Raw genomic sequence first — 27257 nt, forward strand, 5'->3', positions numbered from 1 at the left:
TCGAGAGCATCCTGACTGGTTGCATCACCGCCTGGTATGGCAACTGCTTGGCCTCCGACCGCAAGGCACTACAGAGAGTAGTGCGTACGGCCCAGTACATCACTGGGGCCAAGCTTCCTGCCATCCAGGAACTCTATACCAGGCGATGTCAGAGGAAGGCCCTCAAAATTGTCAAAGACTCCAGCCACCCTAGTCATAGACTGTTCTCTCTGCTACCGCACGGCAAGTGGTACCGGAGTGCCAAGTCTAGGTCCAAAAGACTTCTCAACAGCTTCTACCCCCAAGCCATAAGACTCCTGAACAGCTAATCATGGCTACCCGGACTATTTGCACTGCCCCCCCCACCCCATCTTTTTATGCTGCTGCTACTCTGTTAATTATTTATGCATAGTCACTTTAACTCTACCCACATGTACATATTACTTCAACTACCTCAACTAGCCGGTGCCCCCGCACATTGACTCTGCACCGATACCCCCCTGTATATATAGCCTCCCTACTGTTATTTTAATTTTACTTCTGCTCTTTTTTTCTCAACACTTTTTTGTTGTTTTTTTATTTTACTTTTTTATAAAAAAATAAATGCACTGTTGGTTAAGGGCTGTAAGTAAGCATTTCACTGTAATGTCTGCACCTGTTGTATTCAGCGCATGTGGCCAATAACATTTTATTTGATTTGATTTGATCTCTCTGTACTTTGCTTCGTTCATCTTTCCCTTGATCCTGACTTGTCTCCCAGTCCCTGCCGCTGAAAAACATCCCCACAGCATGATGCTGTCACCACCATGCTTCACTGTAGGGATGGTATTGGCCAGGTGATGAGCGGTGCCTGGCTTCCTGCAGACGTGACGCTTGGCATTCAGGCCAAAGAGTTCAATCTTGGTTTCATCAGAGCAGAGAATCTTGTTTCTCATGGTCTGAGAGTCCTTTAGGTGCCTTTTGGCAAACTCCAAGCGGGCTGTCATGTGCCTTTTACTGAGGAGTGGCTTCCGTCTGGTCTCTCTACCATAAAGGCCTGATTGGTGGAGTGCTGCAGAGATGGTTGTCCTTCTGGAAGATCTCCACAGAGGAACTCTAGAGTGACCGTCAGGTTCTTGGTCACCTCCCTGACCAAGGCCTTTCTCCCCCGATTGCTCAGTTTAGCCGGGTGGCCAGCTCTAGGAAGAATCTTGGTGGTTTCAAACTTCTTCCACTTCTTCCATCCTGTCTCAATGCTCTATGGACAATTCCTTCGACCTCATGGCTTGGTTTTTGCTCTGACATACACTGTCAACTGTGGGACCTTATATAGACAGGTGTGTGCCTTTCCAAATTATGTCCAATCAATTTAATTTACCACAGGTGGACTCCAATCAAGTTGTAGAAACATCTTACAGATGATCAATTGAAACAGCATGCACCTGAGCTCAATTTCGAGTCTCATAGCAAAGGGTCTGAATACTTATGTAAATAAAGTATTTCTGTTTTTTATTTTTAATACATTTGCTAAAATAAAAAATAAAAAACTGTTTTCACTTTGTCATTATGGGGCATTGTGTGTAGATTGATCAGGGGAAAAAAATATGTAATACATTTTAGAATAAGGCTGTAACGTAACAAATTGTGGAAAAGTGAAGGGGTCTGAATTCTTTCTGAATGCACTGTACCTCCTGAGTTGCACTGTTTCCATTTTTGATTGTTGTCTAAAAATAAATTTCACCAGCTCCACAGAACACACTGAAATGGATGAACAAATGTGTTTCTTATCATTTTTAAATGCTTTTGACGCTGAGATGCTGAGGTGTAACAATAACACCTTCAACAGCAACAGAGGGTGAATTTCAGAACCCCTGTAGTGCAGTAAGGGCTGAGCGCATTAAGCTGCGACTGACTCTGTGTGATGTGAGTCAGGTGTATACTGTGAGTGGGAATAAATGGAAATAAGATAACATATTGATGAAATGAGAGAGGGACATAAATCAGGGAATTCTGCATCTCTTTTGGTTGGGAATTTGGGAATTCTACATCTCTTTTGGCTGGGAATTTGGGAATTCTACATCTCTTTTGGCTGGGAATTTGGGAATTCTATATCTCTTTTGGCTGGGAATTTGGGAATTCTACATCTCTTTTGGCTGGGAATTTGATATTTCTGCATCTCTTTTGACTGGTAATGTGGGAATTCTGCATCTCTTTTGGCTGGTAATTTGGGAATTCTGCATCTCTTTTGGTTGCGGGATGTTTTGGAAGCCAACCTGTGTGTCCTAACAGGAGCACTGAGCAGAGGAGGCAAAAGACGGAAGATGATGTTTCTTTATGACTAACCCAACTAACAACACTGGAGCAGAGAGAGAGAAACTCTGTGGCCCTACTGCCAGAATCATGGATCCGGATCAAAACCCGAACCACAAAACCAAGGCATAAACAAGAATGGCACAGCTGTTTGCATTCCTGCGTTCAGACTGTTTTTACACAGCAACACAGATGCATTGTGAATGTATGTCAAATTAGCATCAACTGGATGACCTGGAAAATGTCATGAGGCTCAACGTAAAAAATGAGGCCACTGATTACACGAATGAAACTTGAAATTGTTTATCTGTGCTTATTTTCTGGTGGTGCTTCTTGTCTGTCTGCCTTTAAAGTGGCTCTCTCCTGGTCATGTTGTCTTTGCATTCCTCCAAGCTATAAGAGCTGAGAGAGAGAGAGAGAGAGAGAGAGAGAGAGAGAGAGAGAGAGAGAGAGAGAGAGAGAGAGAGAGAGAGAGAGAGAGAGAGAGAGAGAGAGAGAGAGAGAGAGAGAGAGAGAGAGAGAGAGAGAGAGAAAGACAGAGAGGGACTGAGAAAGAGACAGAGAGAGGGACTGAGAAAGAGACAGAGAGAGGGACTGAGGAAGATGGAGAAAGAGAGAGAAGGGCAGCTGATGCTGAGGCCCTGTTTAGACTATGAATTGCAAAGTGACACACAAGGGCACAACAGGTATAAGTACTGTTCAGTGTCCAGTAATGGAAGAGCTCAGGTTCAAACACTCAGATTACATGCTATCGTTTCCATTTTTAGCAGCAGTAGTGTATCTATCATCAATTTGGCATCTTTATTTAAAAAGATGAAACCCAATTGTTAACTAGTGAAAGAGAGTAGTGTTCTTCCTGTAGGAAACAAACTTCACAACTTGGTGAGACCTGACAAAAATTCACTCAACAAACATTAGAAGTGGAGCAGGGAGAGAGGATTAAGGACAATGAAAAAAAGCTAAGGGTAATTCAAATCATCATGCGACATTGCTTTAAATAATGTGTTTTTATTATTAGTTTTACTCAAATTATGTAGATTACAAATGAACCATTATGGTGTCACACTAATACTGCAACTAATATACAAGTAGCCTACATGATGTTGCAAAACAGCCCAGCAGCAATTGATTTCCCAAATAATCACTGAAAGATAATTGAGATTAACATTTTATGTTATAAAATTGTGTTATAAACATGATGAGAAGTTCCAAGCAAAGCTTTTTTAAAATAAATAATTAGACAAAGTAATTTGAAATATTATATCTAATTCTTTAGTTCCAATCTTAGTTAACTGAAAAGAGCAAGGTCAGAGCATCAGAGATCCATCAATCTTTGTACAAAACAATACAAATGTGCAGATAATGATCTATTCACCATCAAACTTAATCTTATTAAATTCTGTTTAAAAATAATTAAATGTAACACAATAATAATACAATATTCATTTGAGAATACACTGTTCAGAATAAACATTAACATACAATTATTGCATATCTCCAATCAGACTCTGTAAATCTAGCATACATGTCCAATGTCTGCCCCCTCCATACTTGGCTATGGAGACTATGGAGATTGATCACATCTGAGCTTTATGTAGGACTGGGACTTTAGGTCTACAATCATGTGATTTGCTGGAAGCCCCCCTCCCCTCCCCTCCCTCCTCCCTCCCCTGCCCCTTTGTGGCCTCTGCTGGGCTATGTTTCCAGGAAAGGGGCCTGCTGGACAGGCTGTAAGAGAGGCCTATGCAGGGAAAGATTGGCTCATAGAGAAAAACAAAAACTCCCTCCTCCTTACATAAGGTTGCTGCCTCCATGACAGGAAAACGTTCCCAGCCACCACAATGCAAAGAAAACCTGTTTGGCGCTCTATTTTATAGTCACAGTATTTTTTTTTTTTTTTTTTTTTTAGTCATTTAGCAGACGCTCTTATCCAGAGCGACTTACAGGAGCAATTAGGGTTAAGTGCCTTGCTCAAGGGCACATCGACAGATTTTTCACCTAGTTGGCTCGGGGATTAGAACCAGCGACCTTTCGGTTACTGGCACAACGCTCTTACCCACTAAGCTACCTGCCGCCCTCAGTATGGCACTTGCGGACTGAAATATGCTAAACTCTTATAACAGTGACTCTATCAGTCTTCTAAAAGAAATGTAATGACATAATTGTGCATACCAGCATAATAATTCCAATCAAAAACATGAGCTATGCATGTGAACTTGATGCATACATAATGGTAGCAATTGCATCCAGAAGCAATCAAGACTTATATTCGAGGTGAAATAAGATGAACATGGTGGATCTACAGATTTAAAAAAATAGTGATGCACTTTCACAATATGTAAAAATTAATGGCATTGAATGTTTGTTGTTCAGACTACAGTGCTGGTAGTCTAGTACTTTTAAACATTACCGTGAGTTTGAGTCGACAGTGCCTTCCTGTGGCGGAGTTGAGGAATGCTAGGTTTCTGTCAAGCACATGCGTTATGAAACCTGTGCGTTTGAGGCTATGCAATTATCTTTCGCATTTAACCCAACCCCTCTGAATCAGAGAGGTGCGGGGGGCTGCCTTAATCGACATCCACGTCATCGGCGCCCGGGGAACAGTGGGTTAACTGCCTTGCTCAGAACAACAGATTGTCAGCTCGGGGATTCGATCCAGCAACCTTTCGGTTACTGGCCCAACGCTCCTACCCGCCAGGCTACCTGAAAGTGCTACTGCACAAATTGTACGATACCAAAATGTAATAAAGGTTTTTTTATTTGATATTTTTAAAGATTATACAGACAAAACAGATAGAGGGCAAACACACGGATCCCCTAGCACATCAAACCCAAACTCAAATAGATGGTCCTATTGTTGATGTGATGGTCAATGAGATCTAACATGGAAAAATGGTTTCAGGAGTTGAGGAATGCTAGGCTTCTGTCAAGCCACATATGTTATGAAACCATTTTCCCATGGTAGATCTCACTGACCACCACATAAAAAAATAGGAGCATCTATTTGAGTTAACAATTTCAAGATGTAATTCAGTCACTAAGTGAATAAATAATATATTGACATTTACAGTACCATTTCCCGATCCTTTTCTAGATTCATCACAAAGCAAGTCCTATTACCATTAATATGTCAATTAACTTAAAATGCAATACATACAAATATAAATTAATCATTACATTTACTTAATAAATGTTCTTTACTTATGCATATTCATTAAAGAACAATTGTCATAAAGTGAAATATCCTTACAAAACTTTACAGTCATTTCAAGTAAAAAGAAAATAGAAAAATCATACAATTTGTATATCTGGCAACCTTTCCTATCTTTTGTAGAAGTCATGGACACAGATAATATAATAACTCCATAAACTAACCTAAATAAGAATTTGTATCACTACTTTTCTTTCCTTTTTGTTTGATTATATATTTTCCTTATTTGATTATATCACTTCTAATTCTATGTCATGCCTGTTTAATTAAATTCTGGTATTGGGGTGGGGCTCTGTTGGAGCATGGGGGGGTTGGGATGGGTTTGATGTCTTGTCTGTATAAACTTTTAAAATGTCAATTAAAAAAATGTGTACAACCTGTACAGTAGCACCTTAAAATATCCCAAGGCTCCTTGCATAGCCACACACACACACACACACACACACACACACACACACACACACACACACACACAAACACACAAACACACAGGAGTCACTAGAAATGTCATAGCTACACGAGAAAGGCACACACAAATGTCATAGCTACACACAGACACACTGACACACACAGACACGCTCAGGAGTCAAACACTGCTTGCTGCTGTATCAGAACTGTGGTGTCATTCCTGACCCTGCCGGTGACATCCAGACAGGACGCCCCTAGTGCTATCAGACATAACCACGCCTAGAGAGAGGGAGGGACGGAGAGACAGAGGGGAGAAAGGGGTGTGAGAGCGATTCAGTACAATGTATAATCATTCTACTGCCAGGACGGCATTCCTAAACATAGAACTGTCCTCACGCAAAGTTTGTCAAATGGTTAATAACCGACTCAATGGATGAAGATTAAAGTGGTCCTCTAAATAACCATTTTAGTTTGGTATGCTTCGTAAGGACATAGAAATCAAAGTGTGAAAAACCTTTAAAAATGACTACACAAAGCTATCAGTAATAAAGAAAACAGCCTTAACTTAAATAAATACCTACCAGGTAACCTACAAATCCCAAATATCCTATACAAAGAAAAGCAGCCAGCACATACAGCCACACGCTGTCCAGAGCGGTCACATAGATGACTACAAAGTACATGTTGATACAACACACCAACAAGATCACAACTCCTCCCCCAATCTTCCAAAATCTGAAAGAATGGCGATAGCAACAGAAATCAATCGTATGAAAAAAATTATACGTTTAATCTTCTCATATTATCATATGATGTTCTTTAAAATATACAATTTAATGTAGCTAACATTTTATAGTTTTCACCATATTCCCGGTATACATACAATCCACTGGCAAATTCAGTCATGAGGGATGACAAACTGGTGAAAGTGAGGATGGGAATCAAAGCAAATGGCAGCCATGAAACAGAAAGCAGCCATGAGAAATGGTCCCACTTAAATTTGACAATCCCCTATAGATGTACCAATTATCAACCAACTACTCTGTTGGAACGCAACAGCTTGCCTGGGGTTAGGTTTAGGGTTGAGCTGTCACGACGTCCGCCGAGGCTGCCTCTCCTCCTTGTTCGGGCAGGCTTCGGCGTTCGTCGTCACCGGCTTACTAGCCACTGCCGCTCCATTATTCATCATTCCATTTGTCTTGTTTTGTCAATCACACACACCTGGTTCTTATCCCCTCATTAGTCCGTGTATACAGTGAGGGAAAAAAGTATAGATTCCCCTGCTGATTTTGTACGTTTGCCCACTGACAAAGAAAGGATCCGTCTATAATTTTTATGGTAGGTTTATTTGAACAGTGAGAGACAGAATAACAACAAAAAAATCTAGAAAAACGCATGTCAAAAATGTTATAAATTGATTTGCATTTTAATGAGGGAAATACGTATTTGACCCCTCTGCAAAACATGACTTAGTACTTGGTGGCAAAACCCTTGTTGGCAATTACAGAGGTCAGACGTTTCTTGTAGTTGGCCACCAGGTTTGCACACATCTCAGGAGGGATTTTGTCCCACTCCTCTTTGCAGATCTTCTCCAAGCCATTAAGGTTTCGAGGCTGACGTTTGGCAACTCGAACCTTCAGCTCCCTCCACAGATTTTCTATGGGATTAAGGTCTGGAGACTGGCTAGGCCACTCCAGGACCTTAATGTGCCTCTTATTGAGCCACTCCTTTGTTGCCTTGGCCGTGTGTTTTGGGTCATTGTCATGCTGGAATACCCATTCACAACCCATTTTCAATGCCCTGGCTGAGGGAAGGAGGTTCTCACCCAAGATTTGACAGTACATGGCCCCGTCCATCGTCCCTTTGATGCGGTGAAGTTGTCCTGTCCCCTTAGCAGAAAAACACCCCCAAAGCATAATGTTTCCACCTCCATGTTTGACGGTGGAGATGGTGTTCTTGGGGTCATAGGCAGCATTCCTCCTCCTCCAAACACGGCGAGTTGAGTTGATGCCAAAGAGCTCGATTTTGGTCTCATCTGACCACAACACTTTCACCCAGTTCTCCTCTGAATCATTCAGATGTTCATTGGCAAACTTCAGACGGACATGTATATGTGCTTTCTTGAGCAGGGGGACCTTGCGGACGCTGCAGGATTTCAGTCCTTCACGGCATAGTGTGTTACCAATTGTTTTCTTGGTGACTATGGTCCCAGCTGCCATGAGATCATTGACAAGATCCTCCCGTGCTGATTCCTCACCGTTCTCATGATCATTGCAACTCCACGAGGTGAGATCTTGCATGGAGCCCCAGGCCGAGGGAGATTGACAGTTATTTTGTGTTTCTTCCATTTGCGAATAATCGCACCAACTGTTGTCACCTTCTCACCAAGCTGCTTGGCAATGGTCTTGTAGCCCATTCCAGCCTTGTGTAGGTCTACAATCTTGTCCCTGACATCCTTGGAGAGCTCTTTGGTCTTGGCCATGGTGGAGAGTTTGGAATCTGATTGATTGATTGCTTCTGTGGACAGGTGTCTTTTATACAGGTAACAAACTGAGATTAGGAGCACTCCCTTTAAGAGTGTGCTCCTAATCTCAGCTCGTTACCTGTATAAAGGACACCTGGGAGCCAGAAATCTTTCTGGGGGTCAAATACTTATTTCCCTCATTAAAATGCAAATCAATTTATAACATTTTTGACATGCGTTTTTCTGGATTTTTTTGTTGTTATTTTGTCTCTCACTGTTCAAATAAACCTAACATTAAAATTATAGACTGATCATTTCTTTGTCAGTGGGCAAACATACAAAATCAGCAGGGGATCAAATACTTTTTTCCCTCACTGTAAGTGTTCCCTCTGCCCCCCTTATCCTTGATTGTTTATTTGTGAAGCTACTCGTACCTTGTTATTGCCGGGGTAGATATTTCCCCTGTGCCTGTTAGAGCTACCGTTACCTTGTATTGCCAGGGTAGATTTTCCCCTGTGTTTGTTTCATTTGTTTCTTTCCAGCGCATTTTGTGTAAGACAGAATAAACTCTGCATTCGGTGATTACCCTCCTGCACCTGACTCCTTCTATCACATTTACGTTTTATTCATTTAGCAGACGCTCTTATCCAGATCGACTTACAGGAGCAATTAGGGTTAAGTGCCTTGCTCAAGGGCACATTGACAGATTTTTCACCTAGTCTGCTCGGGGATTAGAACCAGCGACCTTTCGGTTACTGGCACTACGCTCTTAACCACCCACCCACTATGGAGTCAGAGGAAGAAGAGCACATGCCTGGAGTCGTGGCACGGGTCCAGGAGCATTTCACGATGCTGGCCAGCTTGGGGGAAGCGATGGATCAGGTTCTTCAGGTCGTCCAACGCCTGGAGAGGAGAGGACCCGATCTGTCGAGACCAGCTGGCCAACCGGATCCAGCCACCTACACCCCAGCACCCGGAGGGATCCAGATATCCCGACCACGGGCGTTCGACGGGACGGCGACGATCCGCCAAGGATTCCTCCTCCAACTGGAGCTTTACTTCTCCTGCATCAGGCCGGCGCCATCGGAGTAGGAGAAGGTGTCTGTACTCGTTTCCTGCCTCTCGGGGAAAGCCCTGGAGTGGGCCAACGCGGTTTGGAACGAAGGACGAGCCGCGTAGGAGGCGGGTGAGCGGCTGGTCCACCTGAGGCAGGGGACGAGGACCGTGCAGGACTTCGCGTTGGAGTTTCGGACGCTGGCAGCGGGGTCCAGGTGGAACGAGCGGGCCCTGATCGACCATATCCGGTGCCATCTGTGGGAGGACGTCCAACGGGAGCTAGCATGCCGGGACACCATGTTGTCTTTCACGAAACTGGTGGACATGGCCATCCGTTTGGACAACCTGCTGGCAGCCAGAGGACGTCCTAGTAGGGGTCTGCCTGTTTCCACCCTGGACGACTCGGATCCCGAGCTGATGGAGCTGGGTGGAGCCGCCGTCCGAGAGAGAGGAGGACAACAGCGACAGTGCCACTCTGGTGGCACTAAGGGACAGTACACCACACGTCGTAGTCAACGCTCTTTTGGGCCTGGAGGCGGCAGGCAGGGCACTCTTGCATCACCCCAGGTATCGAACACCTACACTCGTTCAGAGCTCTCTGCTGCACACTGTACCCTACCTATCCACTTTCCCAATCACATGGTAGTTCCCCAGTGTAAGGCGCTAGTCGATTCAGGCGCAGCTGGGAAGTTTATGGACAGAGCATTCTCACGCCGTCAAGGCATTTCATTGGTTCCCCTATCCATTCCACTCCCCATCAGAGCACTTGATAGTCGACCATTAGGGTCTGGGTTTGTAAAGGAAGTCACTGTACCAGTCACCATGATCACCCAGGAGACTCATTGTGAGCAGGTTACTTTTTCGATTATTGAGTCTCCTGCTTTCCCTGTGGTATTAGGTATCCCTTGGCTAGCACTCCACAACCCCACCTTCTCAGAGGGTTCTCATGGGGTGGTCGCGAGAGTGTCAGGGTAGGTGTCTAGGTGTTTCCCCCCCCAGAATACCTTGATTTGGCGCACGCGTTTTCAAAGACGCAAGCGACTAAATTACCACCTCATCGGGCGGGGGATTGCGCGATAAACCTTTGGGTAGACGCTGTACCTCTCAGGAGTCATGTGTACCCCCTGTCGCAGGCTGAAACGGAGGCTATGGAAACATATGTCACCGAGTCCCTGGGCCAGGGGTATATACGTCCCTCCACTTCACCCGCTTCCTCGAGTTTCTTCTTTGTGAAGAAGAAAGACGGTGGTCTGCGCCCGTGCATTGATTATCGATCACTGAACAAGGAAACGATAAGATTTAGTTATCCTCTTCCCCTCATTCCTTCAGTGATTGAGTCAATGCATGGGGCGCGCTTCTTTACTAAACTAGATCTGGAGTGCATACAACCTGGTGCGTGTTCGGGAGGGGGACGAGTGGAAGACAGCATTCAGCACAACCACGGGGCATTATGAATACCTGGTGATGCCCTATGGTTTGATGAATGCCATATCCGTCTTCCAGTCCTTTGTGAACGAGGTGTTTCGGGACATGCTTGGTCGTGGTGTGGTGGTCTACATCGATGACATCCTGGTGTATTCCGCTATGCGCGCCGAGCATGTGTCCCTGGTTCGCAAAGTGCTGGCCCGACTGTTGGAAAATGACCTTTATGCCAAGGCAGAGAAGTGTATGTTTTTCCAGCAGTCCGTCTCCTTCCTCGGATACCGCATTACCACCTCAGGTGTGGAGATGGAGGGAGATCGCATTTCAGCCGTGCGTAATTGGCCGACTCTTAAGGAGGTGCAGCGCTTCCTTGGCTTTGCCAACTACTATCGGAGGTTTATCCGGGGCTTTGGCAAGGTCGCAGCTCCCATTACATCCCTGTTGAAGGGTGGGCTGTCCTGGCCTTCAGGAGACTGCGGGGTCTGTTCACCTCAGCCCCGGTACTGGCCCACCCCGATCCATCACTACCGTTCGTAGTGGAGGTGGATGCGTCCGAGGTAGGGATAGGCGCTGTCCTATCCCAACGCTCGGGCACACCACCCAAGCTCCGCCCCTGTGCCTTCTTCTCTAAGAAGCTCAGCCCGGCGGAGCAGAACTACGACGTTGGTGATAGGGAGCTGTTGGCTGTTGTCCGAGCTTTGACCGTGTGGAGGCATTGGCTCGAAGGGGCGAAACACCCTTTCCTCGTCTGGACGGACCACCGTAACCTGGAGTACATCCGGGCAGCAAGGAGGCTGAATCCTTGCCAGGCCAGGTGGGCCCTATTCTTCATCCGGTTTGATTTTACACTGTCATACATTCCGGGTACGAAGAACGTGAAGGCAGGCGCACTGTCCCGGCTGTATGACACAGAGGAGAGGCCCAGAGACAACACTCCCATACTTCCGTCCTCCTGCATTGTGGCGCCGGTAGTATGGGCGATGGACGCGGATATAGAGCAGGCATTACGCACAGATCCATCTCCGGAAAGTACTGGTGGCCTACCTTGGCTAAGGACGTGAGGGTGTACGTCTCCTCCTGCTTGGTGTTTGTCCAGAGTAAGGCACCAAGACACCTCACAGCGGGTAAGTTACAACCTTTACCAGTTCCACAACGACCATGGTCTCACCTTAGTGTTGATTTTTTGACTGATCTTCCCCTCTCCCAGGGTAATACCACCATCCTGGTCGTTGTGGACCGCTTCTCCAAGTCCTGCCGCCTCCTTCCTCTGCCCGGTCTCCCCACGGCCCTGCAGACTGCGGAGGCCCTGTTTACTCACGTCTTCCGGCACTACGGGGTGCCAGAGGATATAGTGTCCGACCAAGGTCCCCAGTTCACGTCCAAGGTTTGGAAGGCGTTCATGGAATGTCTGGGGGTCTCGGTCAGCCTGACCTCTGGGTTCCACCCTGAGTGAAATGGGCAGGTGGAACGGGTAAATCAGGATGTGGGTAGGTTCCTGCGGCCCTACTGCCAGGACCGGCCGGGGGAGTGGTCGGTGTTCTTGCCATGGGCAGAATATGCCCAGAACTCTCTCCGCCACTCCTCTACTAACCTAATGCCATTCCAATATGTTTTAGGTTACCGACTGGTTCTGGCACCGTGGCACCAGAGCCAGACCGAGGCTCCTACGGTGGATGACTGGTTTCGGCGCGCGGAGGAGACGTGGGACGCTGCCCACGTTCACGTCCAGCGCGCCGTGCGTCGTCAGAAGGCCAACGCTGACCGTCACCGCAGTGAGGCCCCTGTTTTCCTAACGGGGGATCGGGTCTGGCTCTCGAACCGGAATCTGCCCCTCCGCCTGCCCTGGCGGAGGCTGAGCCCGCAGTTTGTGGGGCCGTTCAAAGTCCTGAGGAGAATCAACGAGGTCACATATAGGTTATTACTTCCCCCTGATTACCGTATTAACCTCTCGTTTCATGTGTCTCTCCTCAGGCCGGTGGTGGTTGGTCCGCTCCAGAAGTCTGAGGTGCGGGAGGTTCCTCCACCTCATCTGGACATCGAGGGGGCTCCGGCGTACTCTGTCCGTTCCATCCTGGATTCGAGGCGTCGGGTGGCTGGCCTTCAGTACCTCGTGGAGTGGGAGGGGTACGGTCCGGAGGAACGGTGCTGGGTCCCGGTGAGGGATAACCTCGATTACTTCCTGTTGCAGGGTTTCCACCGTCGCCATCCGGCTCACCCTGCTCCGCGTCCTCCTGGCCGTCCCTGAGGCTGCGCGTCAGGGGGGGGGGGGGGGGGGGTACTGTCATGACTTCCGCCGAGGCTGCCTCTTCTCCTTGTTCGGGCAGGCTTCGGCGTTAGTCGTCACCGGCTTACTAGCCACTGCCGCTCCATTATTCATCATTCCACTTGTCTTGTCTTGTCAAACACACACCTGGTTCTTATCCCCTCATTAGTCCGTGTATAAGTGTTCCCTCTGCCCCCCTTGTCCTGGTGGGTATCGTTTATTTGTGAGAGTAGTGTAGCTCGGTGGAGCTACTCGTACCTTGTTATTGCCGGGGTAGATATTTCCTCTGTGCCTGTTATTGTTGGAGCTATCGTTACCTTGTATTGCCAGGGTAGATTTTCCCCTGTTCCTGTTTCGTTTGTCGCTATCCAGCGCATTTTGTGTACGACGGAATAAACTCTGCATTCGGTGATTACCCTCCTGCGCCTGACTCCTTCTATCACACTCGTCACATGAGCCAGGGTGTGGAGATGAAGCTAGTGCTAGGGTTAGAGTTAGGGTTGTGGTTGAGACTGGGGTTAGGGTTGGACCGGGTTGTGGACATGAAGCTAGGGTTAGGGTTAGGGTAATGGCTAGGGTTGAACCGGGTTGTGGACATAAAACTAGGGTTAGGGTTATGGTTCAAATTCAACTTTATTTGTCACATGCGCCGAATACAACAGGTGTAGTAGACCTTACCGTGAAATGCTTACTTACAAGCCCTTAACCAACAATGCAGTTCAGGCTAGAGGGTTGAGGCTAGAGTTAGGGTTGAACCGGGTTGTGGACATGAAGGTAAGGTTGAGGGTTAGGTTTGAGCTGGGGTTGTGAGCTAGGGTGACCACATTTAAAATAACCAAATGCGGGACAACAGGATGATTTTGCTGGACATTCGTGGGACATTGTAGCCTACATGAATTTTTTAAAAAAAAGGTCAGCACCGATGTTCCCTCTAATTCCTTCCGGCACTGAGCAAATTTCAGGTCTGCCGAGCGCAAACTTGAACATTGTGAAAATTCTGTGCAACTTCCAGCGCACGTTTACTGTGAACAATGAGGCTGTACCCACTTTAAGTAACAGTTTTAACAGTAGCCAAGTAAGCTACTGTGGCTATTTTATCATAATGTAGGCCTACCATAAAAAAATAATGGAGAAAATGCATCCCATAACATTTTAACATTGAAATAGCTGTTCTATCATTCAGCCTACAGTAGCAGCCAATGTGTGTTGTTCAATGTAGGCCTACATTCCATGAGACTTTTGAAAAAAACATGCAGGGCTTGACATTAACCGGTTTATCCACTTGTCCTTCAGACAAGGAGGTGACTGAAAATGTTTTTGTGTTGTTTGATGCAAGAAACCACTTTACAAAATAAAAAGCATTATAATTCCCATTCCACTAGTACAGAGAATCAGACAAATTATGCTACCCTCTGCCTATTGGCTACTTAGCTTATTCAAGCCTGTCTCAAAATGCAACACTGCCCCTTTAAGACAAAAAAAAGCTCTCTACCTGACTTGCTTTTCAAAGATGTCTAGAAATGTACATGTTTTGTGCTCTTGTAGGAAGCAATCACTCCCCTATTGCTGACTACAAATTATCTATAACTGGGCTAATAACTCACTAACTAGCAAAGGATATGAACAAAATGTGCACGTGGCTACATGCAGCTCTTGTTTTGATCTCAAAACAAGCACATCTACTCACAACCACAGCTGTAAACACAGCCCAGTTCAAAGTAAATGGCACAGATCCATATATGGCAATGGTCTATTTGCATATAGGCCTACTGCAGCTCTGATTGGTTATGGCGTACTCTACATGCAACCAGGTTATTGTGAGTTTTTAATTTTAAATTTTTCCCCCTCAAAGATTTCAGTTTGTTTTTCAATTGAATTGTTCACGTTATAGGTCACATTAAAGGTGGAAAAAGTTCTGACATGTTTAATCTTTGTCTCACAAAAACCTGGCATTTTAACAGGGGTGTGTAGACTTTTTATATCCACTGTATCGTCTCAAGAATGTTCTATTTTTTAACACCCTCAACACCAAGTTAGGCATATCTAATTTCAAAATAGGCCATCATCACTGTACATTTTGAATGATAATTCTTCACGGTTTACCGGTCCAAACTGCATCTGCATGCCAATCATTTGATCTCAATCAGTTTCATGGGAATATCAGTTTCTTGAATTACTGTTTTGTGAGCAAATTAGAGCAGATGGTGTTAACTAACTGTAGTCTTCCTGTATTTTGTTAAAATCAATGCGCATTCTGCCTAGTGGCGCACGCTTATTTGTTTTTGCTACATAAAAAAAAATTACGACTATTCAGCTAACCATCCTAAAGTCTCATAAGAAATTAGGTGGTGTTTTTGGTCTAACAGTAACGTTATACTATGCTATTATACTTGGTTATGTTATGTAGAATACTAATGAATCATTATGTGATCTTCCAAGACATTGATTCAGCTTTGATCTAACTTTACCAAAAGAGCACCATTGCGAGAAGTGGCTGAGCTCCGGTGTGCTCCAGCAGCACCACACCCCTGATCCCACACCTAGCCTACTATTTGGTGATGCAGAAACGAGAGACCACACGTGTGGCTGTTTTATTAAAATCTGGGAATATTTGGCCAAGGAAACCTTTCTGGTTGGTCTCAGGGAATGTAAAGCAGTTAGGAAGGATAAGGGATACTTTAAAAACGGGATTGAGTGAAGCAGCAGCAAATATGTTGAATGAGCAACTAATGAGCATGGAGACTGACTCGTCTGGTTAAAGATTTGTATTTTTTAAACCAAAAAAACCTGCATGCTCTGCAGCACTTTGTGGAAGTTGTTCATGCCCGTCAGGTGGGTGACGTCCTGTCAGAGTGCGACGGTGAAATGCGGTAGGCGAAGTCAAACGCAGGACACAGAGCTTACTGGAAACGTACTTTACTCGAAAGTAACCAGAGTAGAAAAACAATCTCCACATAAGGAGGATTAAACAACCCGCACACGAAACACTGCCGATGACGAATACAATAACACACAACACACAATGAACGACAGAGGGTTAAATAGGGAATACAACATAATGGGGAACAGGTGTACAACACCTGAAACACCGAAACATAGGTGGCAGCTAGTACTCCGGGGACGACGAACGCCGAAGCCTGCCCGAGCAAGGAGGAGGAGCAGCCTTGGCTGATTCCGTGACAGTACCCCCCCCTTGACGCGTGGCTCCAGCCGTGCGCCGACCCCGGCCTCAGGGATGGCCAGGAGGACGCGGAGCAGGGCGAGTCGGATGACTCCGGTGGAAGTCCCTCAACATGGAGGGATCTAGAATGTCCCTCCTGGGGACCCAGCACCGTTCCTCCGGACCGTACCCCTCCCACTCCACGAGATACTGCAGGCCCCCCGTCCGACGCCTCGAATCCAAGATGGAACGGACTGAGTACGCCGGAGCCCCCTCGATGTCCAACGGGGGCGGAGGAGCCTCTCGTACCTCACTCTCCTGGAGTGGACCAGCCACCACCGGCCTGAGGAGAGACACATGGAACGAGGGGTTAATGCGGTAATTAATGGGCAGTTGTAACCTATAACATACCTCGTTCAATCTCCTCAGGACTTTAAAGGGCCCCACAAACCGCCAACCCAGCTTTTCCTGCAGGGCAGGCGAAGGGGCAGGTTTCAGGTCGAGAGCCAGACCCGGTCTCTCGGTGCATACACCGGAGCCTCACTGCGGTGGCGATCGGCACTCGCCTTTTGCCCCCTGATGGCCCGCTGCAGATGGACATGCGCAGCGTTCCAAGTTTCTTCCGAGCACCGAAACCACTCGTCCACCGCAGGGGCTTCGGTCTGGCTCTGATGCCAAGGTGCCAGAACCGGCTGATAACCTAACACACACTGGAAAGGCGTAAGGTTAGTGGACGAATGGCGGAGGGAGTTTTGGGCTATCTCTGCCCAGGGAATATATCCCGACCACTCCTCTTGCCAGTCCTGGCAATGTGACCTCAGAAACCTACCCACATCCTGGTTAACTCTCTCCACCTGCCCATTACTCTCGGGGTGAAAACCTGAGGTAAGGCTAATCGAGACCCCCAGACGTTCCATAAATGCCCTCCAGACTCTAGAGGTGAACTGGGGACCCCGATCAGACACTATATCCTCAGGCACCCCATAGTGCCGGAAGACGTGTGTAAACAGGGCCTCAGCAGTTTGTAGGGCAGTAGGGAGATCTGGCAGGGGAATGAGACGGCAGGCTTTAGAAAACCGATCCACAACGACCAAGATCGTAGTGTTCCCCTGGGAGGGGGGAAGGTCCGTGACAAAATCCACCGATAGGTGAGACCACGGCCGTTGTGGAACGGGTAGGGGTTGTAACTTCCCCCTGGGCAGGTGTCTAGGTGCCTTACACTGGGCGCACACCGAGCAGGAGGAAACATAAACCCTCACGTCCTTAGCTAAGGTTGGCCACCAGTACTTCTCACTAAGGCAGTGCACTGTCCGACCAATACCCGGATGACCAGAGGAGGGTGACGTGTGAGCCCAGTATATCAAACGATCGCGAACCTCGAGCGGCACGTACCTCCGACCCTCTGGACACTGTGGAGGAGTAGGGTCGGCACGTAACGCCCGCTCGATTTCCGCATCCACCTCCCACACCACCGGTGCCACTAAACAAGACTCCGGGAGTATGGGAGTGGGCTCAATGGACCTCTCCTCTGTGTCATATAGTCGGGACAGGGCGTCTGCCTTAGCGTTCTGGGACCCTGGTCTATAGGTGAGCTTAAATACAAAGCGGGAAAGAAACATTGACCACCTTGCCTGGCGAGGATTCAGCCTCCTCGCTGCCCGGATGTACTCCAGGTTACGATGGTCAGTCAGAATGAGAAAAGGGTGTTTAGCCCCCTCAAGCTAATGTCTCCACACTTTCAGGGCTTGAACCACAGCCAGCAGCTCCCTATCCCCCACGTCATAATTGCGCTCCGCCGGACTGAGCTTCTTAGAATAGAAAGCACAGGGGCGGAGTTTAGGTGGCGTACCCAAGCGCTGAGACAGCACAGCGCCGATCCCAGCCTCGGAAGCGTCCACCTCCACCTGGAATGCCAAAGAGGGATCCGGATGCGCCAGCACCGGAGCCGAGGTAAACAGGTCCTTCAGACGTTTAAACGCCCTGTCCGCCTCAGCTGACCACTGCAGGCGCACCGGACCCCCCCTTAGCAGAGAAGTAATGGGAGCTGCTACCTGTCCAAAGCCCCGGATAAACCTCCGGTAGTAATTGACAAAACCCAAGAAGCGCTGCACCTCCTTTACCATGGTGGGAGTCTGCCAATTACGCATGGCAGAAACGCGGCAATCTCCATCTCTACCCCTGACGCGGACAACCGATGTCCCAGGAAGGAGATGGACTCCTGGAAGAACAGACATTTCTCCGCCTTCGCATACAGGTCATGCTCTAACAGTCTACCAAGCACTCGACGCACCAGGGACACATGCTCGGCTCGTGTAGCGGAGTATATTAGAATGTCATCAATATATACCACAACACCCTGTCCATGCAAGTCCCGGAAAATCTCGTCCACAAATGATTGGAAGACTGAAGGAGCATTCATTAACCCGTATGGCATGACGAGGTACTCATAGTGACCCGAGGTGGTACTGAATGCTGTCTTCCACTCTTCCAATCGCGCCCCGTGTAATGACTCCGTCATACTAGCAATCAGAGGGAGAGGATAGCTGTATTTGATGGTGATCTGATTTAGACCACGGTAATCAATACACGGGCGTAAACCCCCATCCTTCTTCTTCACAAAAAAAGAAACTTGAGGATGCAGGGGATGTAGACGGCCGTATGTAACCCTGTCTCAAAGATTCGGTGACGTAGGTCTCCATAGCGGCTGTCTCCTCCTGAGACAGAGGATACACGTGACTACGTGGAAGCGCAGCGCCTACCTGGAGGTCTATTGCACAATCCCCCTGTCGATGAGGTGGTAATTGAGTCGCCTTCTTCTTACTGAAGGCGAGAGCCAAATCGGCATACTCAGGTGGAATGTGCAAGGTGGGAACTTGGTTCGGGCTCTCCACCGTCGTTGCCCCTACGGAAACGCCTACACACCGCCCAGTACACTGATCAGACCATCCCTGGAGAGCTCTCTGCTGCCATGAAATGTTGGGGTCATGAGATGTTAACCAGGGAAGCCCCAACACCATGGGAAACGCAGGAGAATCAATCAAATACAAACGTACTATCTCCTCATGACCCTCCTGCGTTTTCATCCGGAGAGGTGCCGTGACCTCTCTAATCAATCCTGACCCCAACGGGCAGCTATCTAGGGCATGAATGGGGACGTGCACATCAACAGGTACGATAGGAATCCCTAACTTATAGGTGAACTGGCGATCGATAAAATTCCCAGCTGCGCCTGAATCTACTAGCGCCTTATGCTGGGAGTGAGGAGAAACCTCGGGAAACACCACTTTAATACACATATGATCAGCAGAGAGCTCTGGGTGAGTTGGGTGCCTACTCACCTGGAATGACTCATCAGTGCGTCGCCCACTGCCTCGATTCCTAGGAGACCCTCCCCAGCACCGACCAGCAGTGTGTCCTCTGCGGCCACAGTTGGTGCAGGGGACGGCCTCCCTCCTGGTCTCCCTAGCACCAGCACCCCCGAGCTCCATAGGGGTCGGCTCGGAAGTGCTGGGGGATGGAATGGACGGCCCCGAATCCGGACATCCGCGGGTAGCCAACAGGGTATCCAGGCGAATCGACATGTCCACCAGTTGATCAAAGCTGAGGTTGGTGTCCCTGCAGGCCAATTCCCGACGCACGTCCTCCCTCAGGCTGCATCTGTAGTGGTCGATGAGGGCCCTCTCATTCCATCCCGTGTTGGCAGCTAGCGTCCGGAAGTCCAGCGCGAACTCCTGCGCGCTCCTCCTCCCCTGTCTAAGGTGGAATAGACGCTCACCCGCCGCTTTACCCTCTGGGGGATGATCGAATACTGCCCGGAAGCGGCGGGTGAACTCTGCATAGCTGACCGTAGCGGCGTCTATCCCACCCCATTCGGCGTTGGCCCACTCCAGCGCCTTGCCGGACAGACAGGAGATGAGGGCGGACACGCTCTCGTATCCCGAGGGCACCGGGTGAATGGTTGCTAGGTAGAGTTCAACCTGGAGTAGGAAACCCTGACACCCGGCCGCGGTGCCATCATAAGCCCTCGGGAGCGAGAGCCGAATCCCACTGGACTCCGGAGATGGAACGATGGCTGATGGTGGTGGTATCATAGGAGGAGGTGTGGGCAAACCTCCACTCTCCCATCGCCTCAAGGTGTCCATCACCCCTTGCATGGTGGTGCCCAGGTTCTGGATCATGGCCTCTTGGTGGATTACACGCTCCTCCAGTGATCCCCTTGGCACCGCCGATCCTGCTGACTCCATGATGGTGTGTTATTCTGTCAGAGTGCGACGGTGAAATGCGGTAGGCGAAGTCAAACGCAGGACACAGAGCTTACTGGAAACGTACTTTACTCGAAGGTAACCAGAGTAGAAAACAATCTCCACAATAGGAGGAAAAACAACCCGCACACGAAACACTGCCGATGACGAATACAATAACACACAACACACAATGAACGACAGAGGGTTAAATAGGGAATACAATACAACATAATGGGGAACAGGTGTACACAATCAGGACAAAACAAGTCAAACACCGAAACATAGATCGGTGGCAGCTAGTACTCCGGGGACGACGAACGCCGAAGCCTGCCCGAGCAAGGAGGAGGAGCAGCCTCCGCTGATTCCGTGACACGTCCTGGAAGATTGCTACCAGCAGGGTGGGTGTGATGGCGATCGAGCGGGTCAGCAACACACGAGAGAAACGAGACCAGTGTAGGTTCAGAAAGCCCTGTAGGGACGAGACAGGGTTCAAGATATGTAACTCTGATTTTCATTTAGCTAATATAAGGTTTTATATGATGTTTCTAGTGAGAGAGCTGAGCCACTGTCATTTTATCTTCTTACCATCACAAACGCACCACAGCCTGATTCCTGATATCATTTAGTCAAAGACAGCTAGTTAAAGCAATTAACAGATCAATACATCTAATTGATCCAGGGGTTGACTTGTAATTAGGGCAGAGTTAAACGTGAGTCTAAGAGGATCTCATCTGTCAATTCAATTGACCTTGAATGAATGAACAAATTATTTATTTATTTATTTTATTTCACCTTTATTTAACCAGGTAAGCCAGTTGAGAACGAGTTCTCATTTACAACTGCGACCTGGCCAAGATAAAGCAAAGCAGTGCGATAAAAACAACAACAACACAGAGTTACATATGGGGTAAACAAAAAGTAAAGTAAATAACACAATAGAAAATCTATATACAGTGTGTGCAAATGTAGTAAGTTATGGAGGTAAGGCAATAAATAGGCCATAGTGCAAAATAATTACAATTTAATATTAACACTGGAATGATAGATGTGCAGAAGATGATGTGCAAATAGAGATACTGGGGTGCAAAATAAATAACAATATGGGGATGAGGTAGTTGAGTGGGCTAATTACCGATGGGCTGTGTACAGGTGCAGTGATCGGTAAGGTGCTCTGACAACTGATGCTTAAAGTTAGTGAGGGAGATAAGAGTCTCCAGCTTCAGAGATTTTTGCAGTTCGTTCCAGTCATTGGCAGCAGAGAACTGGAAGGAATGGCGGCCAAAGGAAGTGTTGGCTTTGGGGATGACCAGTGAGATATACCTGCTGGAGCGCATCCTACGGGTGGGTGTTGCTATGGTGACCAATGAGCTAAGATAAGAGTGATTTATAGATGACCTGGAGCCAGTGGGTTTGGCGACGAATATGTAGTGAGGGCCAGCCAACGAGAACGTACAGGTCACAATGGTGGGTAGTTTATGGGGCTTTGGTGACAAAATGGATGGCACTGTGATAGACTACATCCAATTTGCTGAGTAGAGTATTGGAGGCTATTTTGTAAATGACATCGCCGTCAAGGATCGGTAGGATAGTCCGTTTTACGAGGGTATGTTTGGCAGCATGAGTGAAGGATACTTTGGTGTGAAATAGGAACCCTCTCTTGGCAGGTTTGTTGTGGTGCCATATTCTTTCCATTATTTAATAATGAATTTAATGGTGCTCCGTTGGATGTTAAAAGTTTCGGATATTTTTTTATAACCTAACCCTGATCTGTACTTCTCCACAACTTTGTTCCTGACTTGTTTGGAGAGCTCCTTGGTCTTCATGCTGCTGCTTGCTTGGTGGTGCCCCTTGCTTAGTGGTGTTGCAGACTCTGGGGCCTTTCAGAACAGGTGTATATATACTGAGATCATGTGACACTTAGATTGCACACAGGTGGACTTTATTTAACTAATTATGTGACTTCTGAAGGTAATTGGTTGCACCAGATCGTATTTAGGGGCTTCATAGCAAAGGGGGTGAATACATATGCATGCACCCCTTTTCCGTTATTTATTTATTATAATTTTTTGAAACAAGTTATTTATTTCATTTCACTTCACCAATTTTGACTATTTTGTGTATGTCCATTATGTTACATCCAAATAAAAATCAATTTAAATTACAGGTTGTAATGCAACAATATAGGAAAAATGCGAAGGCGGATGAATACTTTTGCAAGGCACTGTAGTTGTAGAAAATATTGTTGAGTTTTTTTAGTGATTACTGATCGATTCATTTATACATTTATAATTAGTAGGTTTTGTTATCTGTTTTAACAAACTTTTTTTTTTTTTTTTTTTTACTTATGTATAGGTCCCGTATAGCTCAGTTGGTAGAGCATGGCGCTTGCAACGCCAGTGTTGTGGGTTTGTTTCCTACGGGGGGCCAGTATGAAAAAGTAATGTATGCACTCACTAACTGTAAGTCGCTCTGGATAAGAGCGTCTGCTAAATGACGTAAATGTATCATATATAGTTTTTTGTGGTGTGGTTTTCATATAAGCCCTTGGGCTTCCAACCACACCTGCACACCGTTTTTTATTATTGTTGTCTATCACTTGTTTTCTTTGGTGCAAATAAATAAATAAATAAGACTAATACAGAAAGTAACAGATTATGAGCTACTGTCAATGTATGAAAGGCTGTGGAGGAATTAGATTCAGTTCATTCAATATTGTCAGGTTTCCATGAGAGTGTGAGCGACAAAAAAGGATGCTCACGGTGGGGTAGTGGTGGTAGCAGACTTCTGCCAGGTGCATCCCAGTGACCACGCCCAGTCTGGCTGCCAGCCCCTGTAGCAGCACACCAATGATGGTGGCTCCCAGAAGAACCCACAGCAGCTGGATAGATGGTAGATGGGAGGAGAACAGAGGTGTCAGTTGTCTACAATCAACCCCTGAATGCTTCTGGTGTTAACTCAGAGGATTAGGCTTATACTAAACTTAGTTGAATGCTCTGACTGTAAATGTAATGCAAATATAAATACACTGTGAATGTAAAGGCCGGTTTCCCAGACCCAGATTAAGTCTGATCCCAGCAATTGAGCTTGCTTTTTAGTCCAGGAAGAGGTTTAATCTGTCTCCGGGAAACTGGCCTTTTGGGTTTGAATGGAACGTTGAAACTTCATGTACCTTGAACCCTGCTTTAGCAGCTGACTGAAGGTCTGACTCTATATTTCCTGGGTCTAGATAGGCGATGCTCATCAGGAACCCTGGTCCTGTGAAGGCCCACAGTTTACGGAAACTGAACCACATCTAAACCAGGAGGAATAGGGGTATAAACATTCATTGCTCAAACATAACACTGTATAACATTTTAAAATATACTTACAATTTCGAAAATGTTGTACAGTGTTGTATAATATTATTCTGATGCACTGTTGAGGTCATTTGATCCACAAAGAGCTAAAAGAGCCCTTTCCCCCTCATACCTGACTGCCATCACCTGGAATAGGGACCCTCTGGTCGAAATAGGTACTAGATACATCAACCCCTCCATTCTGGCCCTCTGGGAAGACAGAGTGGGAGGGGGCTCCTCGTTGTGTCTGTGTGGTCTCAACTGCTTTCCCTTGTGCCATGTCTCCTGAAATAAGAGGCACAGTGAGAGAAATGTAATTAAAACAGCTGAACAAGTCAAAGTGGTCCTCTGTAGCTCAGCTGGTAGAGCACGGCGCTTGTAACGCCAAGGTAGTGGGTTTGATCCCCGGGACCACCCATACACAAAAATGTATGCACGCATGACTGTAAGTCGCTTTGGATAAAAGCGTCTGCTAAATGGCATATTATTATTATTATAAAGTCAAACCAGTTCAGGATATTACATAAGGTTTAACAATGTCACAGAACGTGCACCATTTTATTTTACAACTTAAAACTTTACAACTTTTACAGCGCAGTAATGTCATCAAGGAAACAAAGCGACAATGTTACAAACAAAACACGGGTTACTCTACATTTATATTTAAATATATGAATAAGAAAACATTTATCAATCCAACCGGGCGGGGATCTTTGTCGTTGATGTCACGTAAAAATACAAAAAACTTGCTATTGGTATGTCACAACCAAATAAGGTGTGTTAGTGTGTTATTTTTAATTTTTTTAAATCTATGTATAGTTAGACGTAGAATGTGGGGTTGTGATGGTCCTCTGTAGCTCAATTGGTAGAGCATGGTGCTTGTAACGCCAGGGTAGTGGGTTCGATCCCCGGGACCACCCATATGTAAAAATGTATGCACACATGACTGTAAGTCGCTTTGGATAAAAGCGTCTGCTAAATGGCACATTATATTATAAGGAAGTCTTCAAGTGAGTTCCTTCCTGCCAGTACAGCTGAGCTGACAATTATGAACTCAGTGGCACCTATAAACATTATCATGGATAAAATCCAAGCATGCTGATTGCAATAAATAGAATTCAGTGGTAGAGATTTGATTGCAAGAGCAAACACAGTACAACATTGACAAGCACAAGCCGATCTGAAAGTTATTTGAGCCAGCAGAAAGTACTGTTATGACACTGTAAAACAGCACTCAACGTTGAAAGGCTCAGTGGCAGTCCAAAAGACACACCAACTCAAACAGCTTCCTTTCTGTAACGTGTAGCCTACTTACACTGTTTGGTTTCTGGGATGTGTTTGTCATGGTAAACCCTGAGTTCTGTGTTGTGAAACAAACAGTCAACGTAACAGAAATACTGCTCCTACCATAGTAGACTTTACTGTTCTATTTCTAGTGCTCCCTTACCTTCTCCATGCTTTGGCTCCTGGCCTGTGGGGAGACTGGGAGGTAGAGAGGAGATGTGGATGTTCTCAGGATGGGGGTTTCTCTCTGCAAACACAAAGATATATAATTTAGGGTAGTTTATGGCGTGGTAGGCTACACAAAAGATACCATAGTTTACTGTACACAAAACTAATCCAACCCATTCAAAGAGAACTGGGACTTTCCACAAACTGTGCATTACAGGGTCTTGTGGAAAAATGCCACCCACAAGCAATTGGACTGACTGAGTTGAATAAAAAGCATACATTTTTTTGGTGTCAACAATTCATCAAATTATGGTGCCAGTTAATAAATCTTGTCCTCAAACATGGTGACAATCGAAATATGTTTTATACTTCATGCACTGAATAAGGAAATCATAATAATGCATTGAACATGGTGCCGCTATAGAGCTCTGATTGATACGTGCCACCATCGCAGAGTCACGACTTCCGCCGAGGCTGCCTCCCCTCCTTGTTCGGGCAGGTTTCGGCGTTCGTCGTCACCGGCTTACTAGCTGCTGCCGATCCATTTATCATCACTCCACTTGTCTTGTCTAATTATTCACACACACCTGGTCCTTATCCCCGATTAGTCATTGTATAAGTGTTCCCTCTGCTTCCTTGTCTGTGTGGGTGATTGTTTGTTGTGAGCTGTGTGTAGCTCGGTTGAGCTACCCTTACCTTGTTGTTTGCCAGGGTAGATATTTCTGTGCCTGAGTTTTGTTTTCGCATGCTTGCGTAACTGTTTATCGACGGAATAAACTCTTTGGATGCGTATTACTCTCCTGCCCCTGACTCCTTCTATCACACGCATCACAGAATCACCCACCCGTTATGGAGTCAGCGGGAGAAGAACGCATGCCTGGAGTCATGGCACGGGTCCAGGAGCACTCCACGATGCTGGACAGCATGGGGGAAGCGATGGATCGGGTTCTTCAGGTAGTCCAACGCCTGGAGAGGAACAGACCCGATCTGTCAAGACCAGCTGGCCAACCGGATCCAGCCACCTACATCCCAGCACCAGGAGGGATCCAGATATCCCGACCACGGGCGTTTGAGGTGACAGCGGCGCTGTGCCAGGGATTCCTCCTCCAATTGGAGCTTTACTACGCCAGCATCAGGCCGGCACCATCGGAGCGGGAGAAGGTGTCCGTCCTCATTTCCTGCCTCTGTGGGAAAGCCCTGGAGTGGGCCAGCGCGGTGTGAAATGAAGGAGGAGCTGCGTTGGAGGACTACAGGGAGTTCGCTCGCCTCTTTCGGGCGGTATTCGACCACCCGCCCGAGGGTCGAGAGGCGGGTGAGCGACTGGTCCACCTGAGGCAGGGGACGAGGACCGCGCAGGACTTTGCGTTGGAGTTCCGGACGCTGGCAGCGGGATCCGGGTGGAACGAGCGGGCCCTGATCGACCATTTCCGGTGCCATCTGCGGGAGGACGTCCGACGGGAGCTAGCCTGCCAGGACACCATGTTGTCCTTCAATAAACTGGTGGACATGGCCATTCGGTTGGACAACCTGCTGGCAGCCAGAGGACGTCCTGATAGGGGTCTGCCCGTTTCCAACCTGGAAGACTCGGACCTCGATCCGATGGAGCAGGGTGGAGCCGCCGGCCGTGAGAGCGGAGGAGGACAGCGACAGTGCCACTCTGGTGGCAGGAATGGACAATCCACCACACGTCGTAGTCAACGTTCTTTTGGTCAAGGAGGCGGCAGGCAGGGCACTCACGCATCACCCCAGGTATCGAACACCCACACTCGTTCAGAACCCTCTGCTGCGCACTGTAAAATACTTGTCTCCTTTCCTGAGCACATTGATGTTCCCCAGTGTAAGGCGCTAGTCGATTCAGGCGCAGCTGGGAACTTTATGGACAGGGCATTCGCACACCGTATAGGCATTCCGTTGATTCCCCTATCCATTCCACGCCTCATCAGAGCACTTGATAGTCGACCATTAGGGTCCGGG

At 47.2% G+C, this 27257-nt stretch overlaps 1 protein-coding gene across 1 annotated transcript; it reads right to left on the bottom strand.

Moving 5' to 3' along the window:
• Positions 1–6058: 6058 nt before the first annotated feature.
• Positions 6059–25732, bottom strand: LOC311148148 (natural resistance-associated macrophage protein 2-like; the record flags this gene model as incomplete). Its single annotated transcript, XM_084185040.1, has 6 exons — positions 6059–6166; positions 23255–23374; positions 23666–23788; positions 23965–24116; positions 25279–25362; positions 25723–25732. 6 exons carry the CDS (start codon positions 25730–25732, stop codon positions 6059–6061), a joined length of 597 nt encoding a protein of 198 aa, XP_084041166.1.
• Between the last annotated feature and the right edge of the window lie 1525 nt (positions 25733–27257).

This window comes from Coregonus lavaretus, assembly GCF_964263955.1.
Source record: "Coregonus lavaretus genome assembly, chromosome: 20".
Taxonomy (NCBI): domain Eukaryota; kingdom Metazoa; phylum Chordata; class Actinopteri; order Salmoniformes; family Salmonidae; genus Coregonus; species Coregonus lavaretus.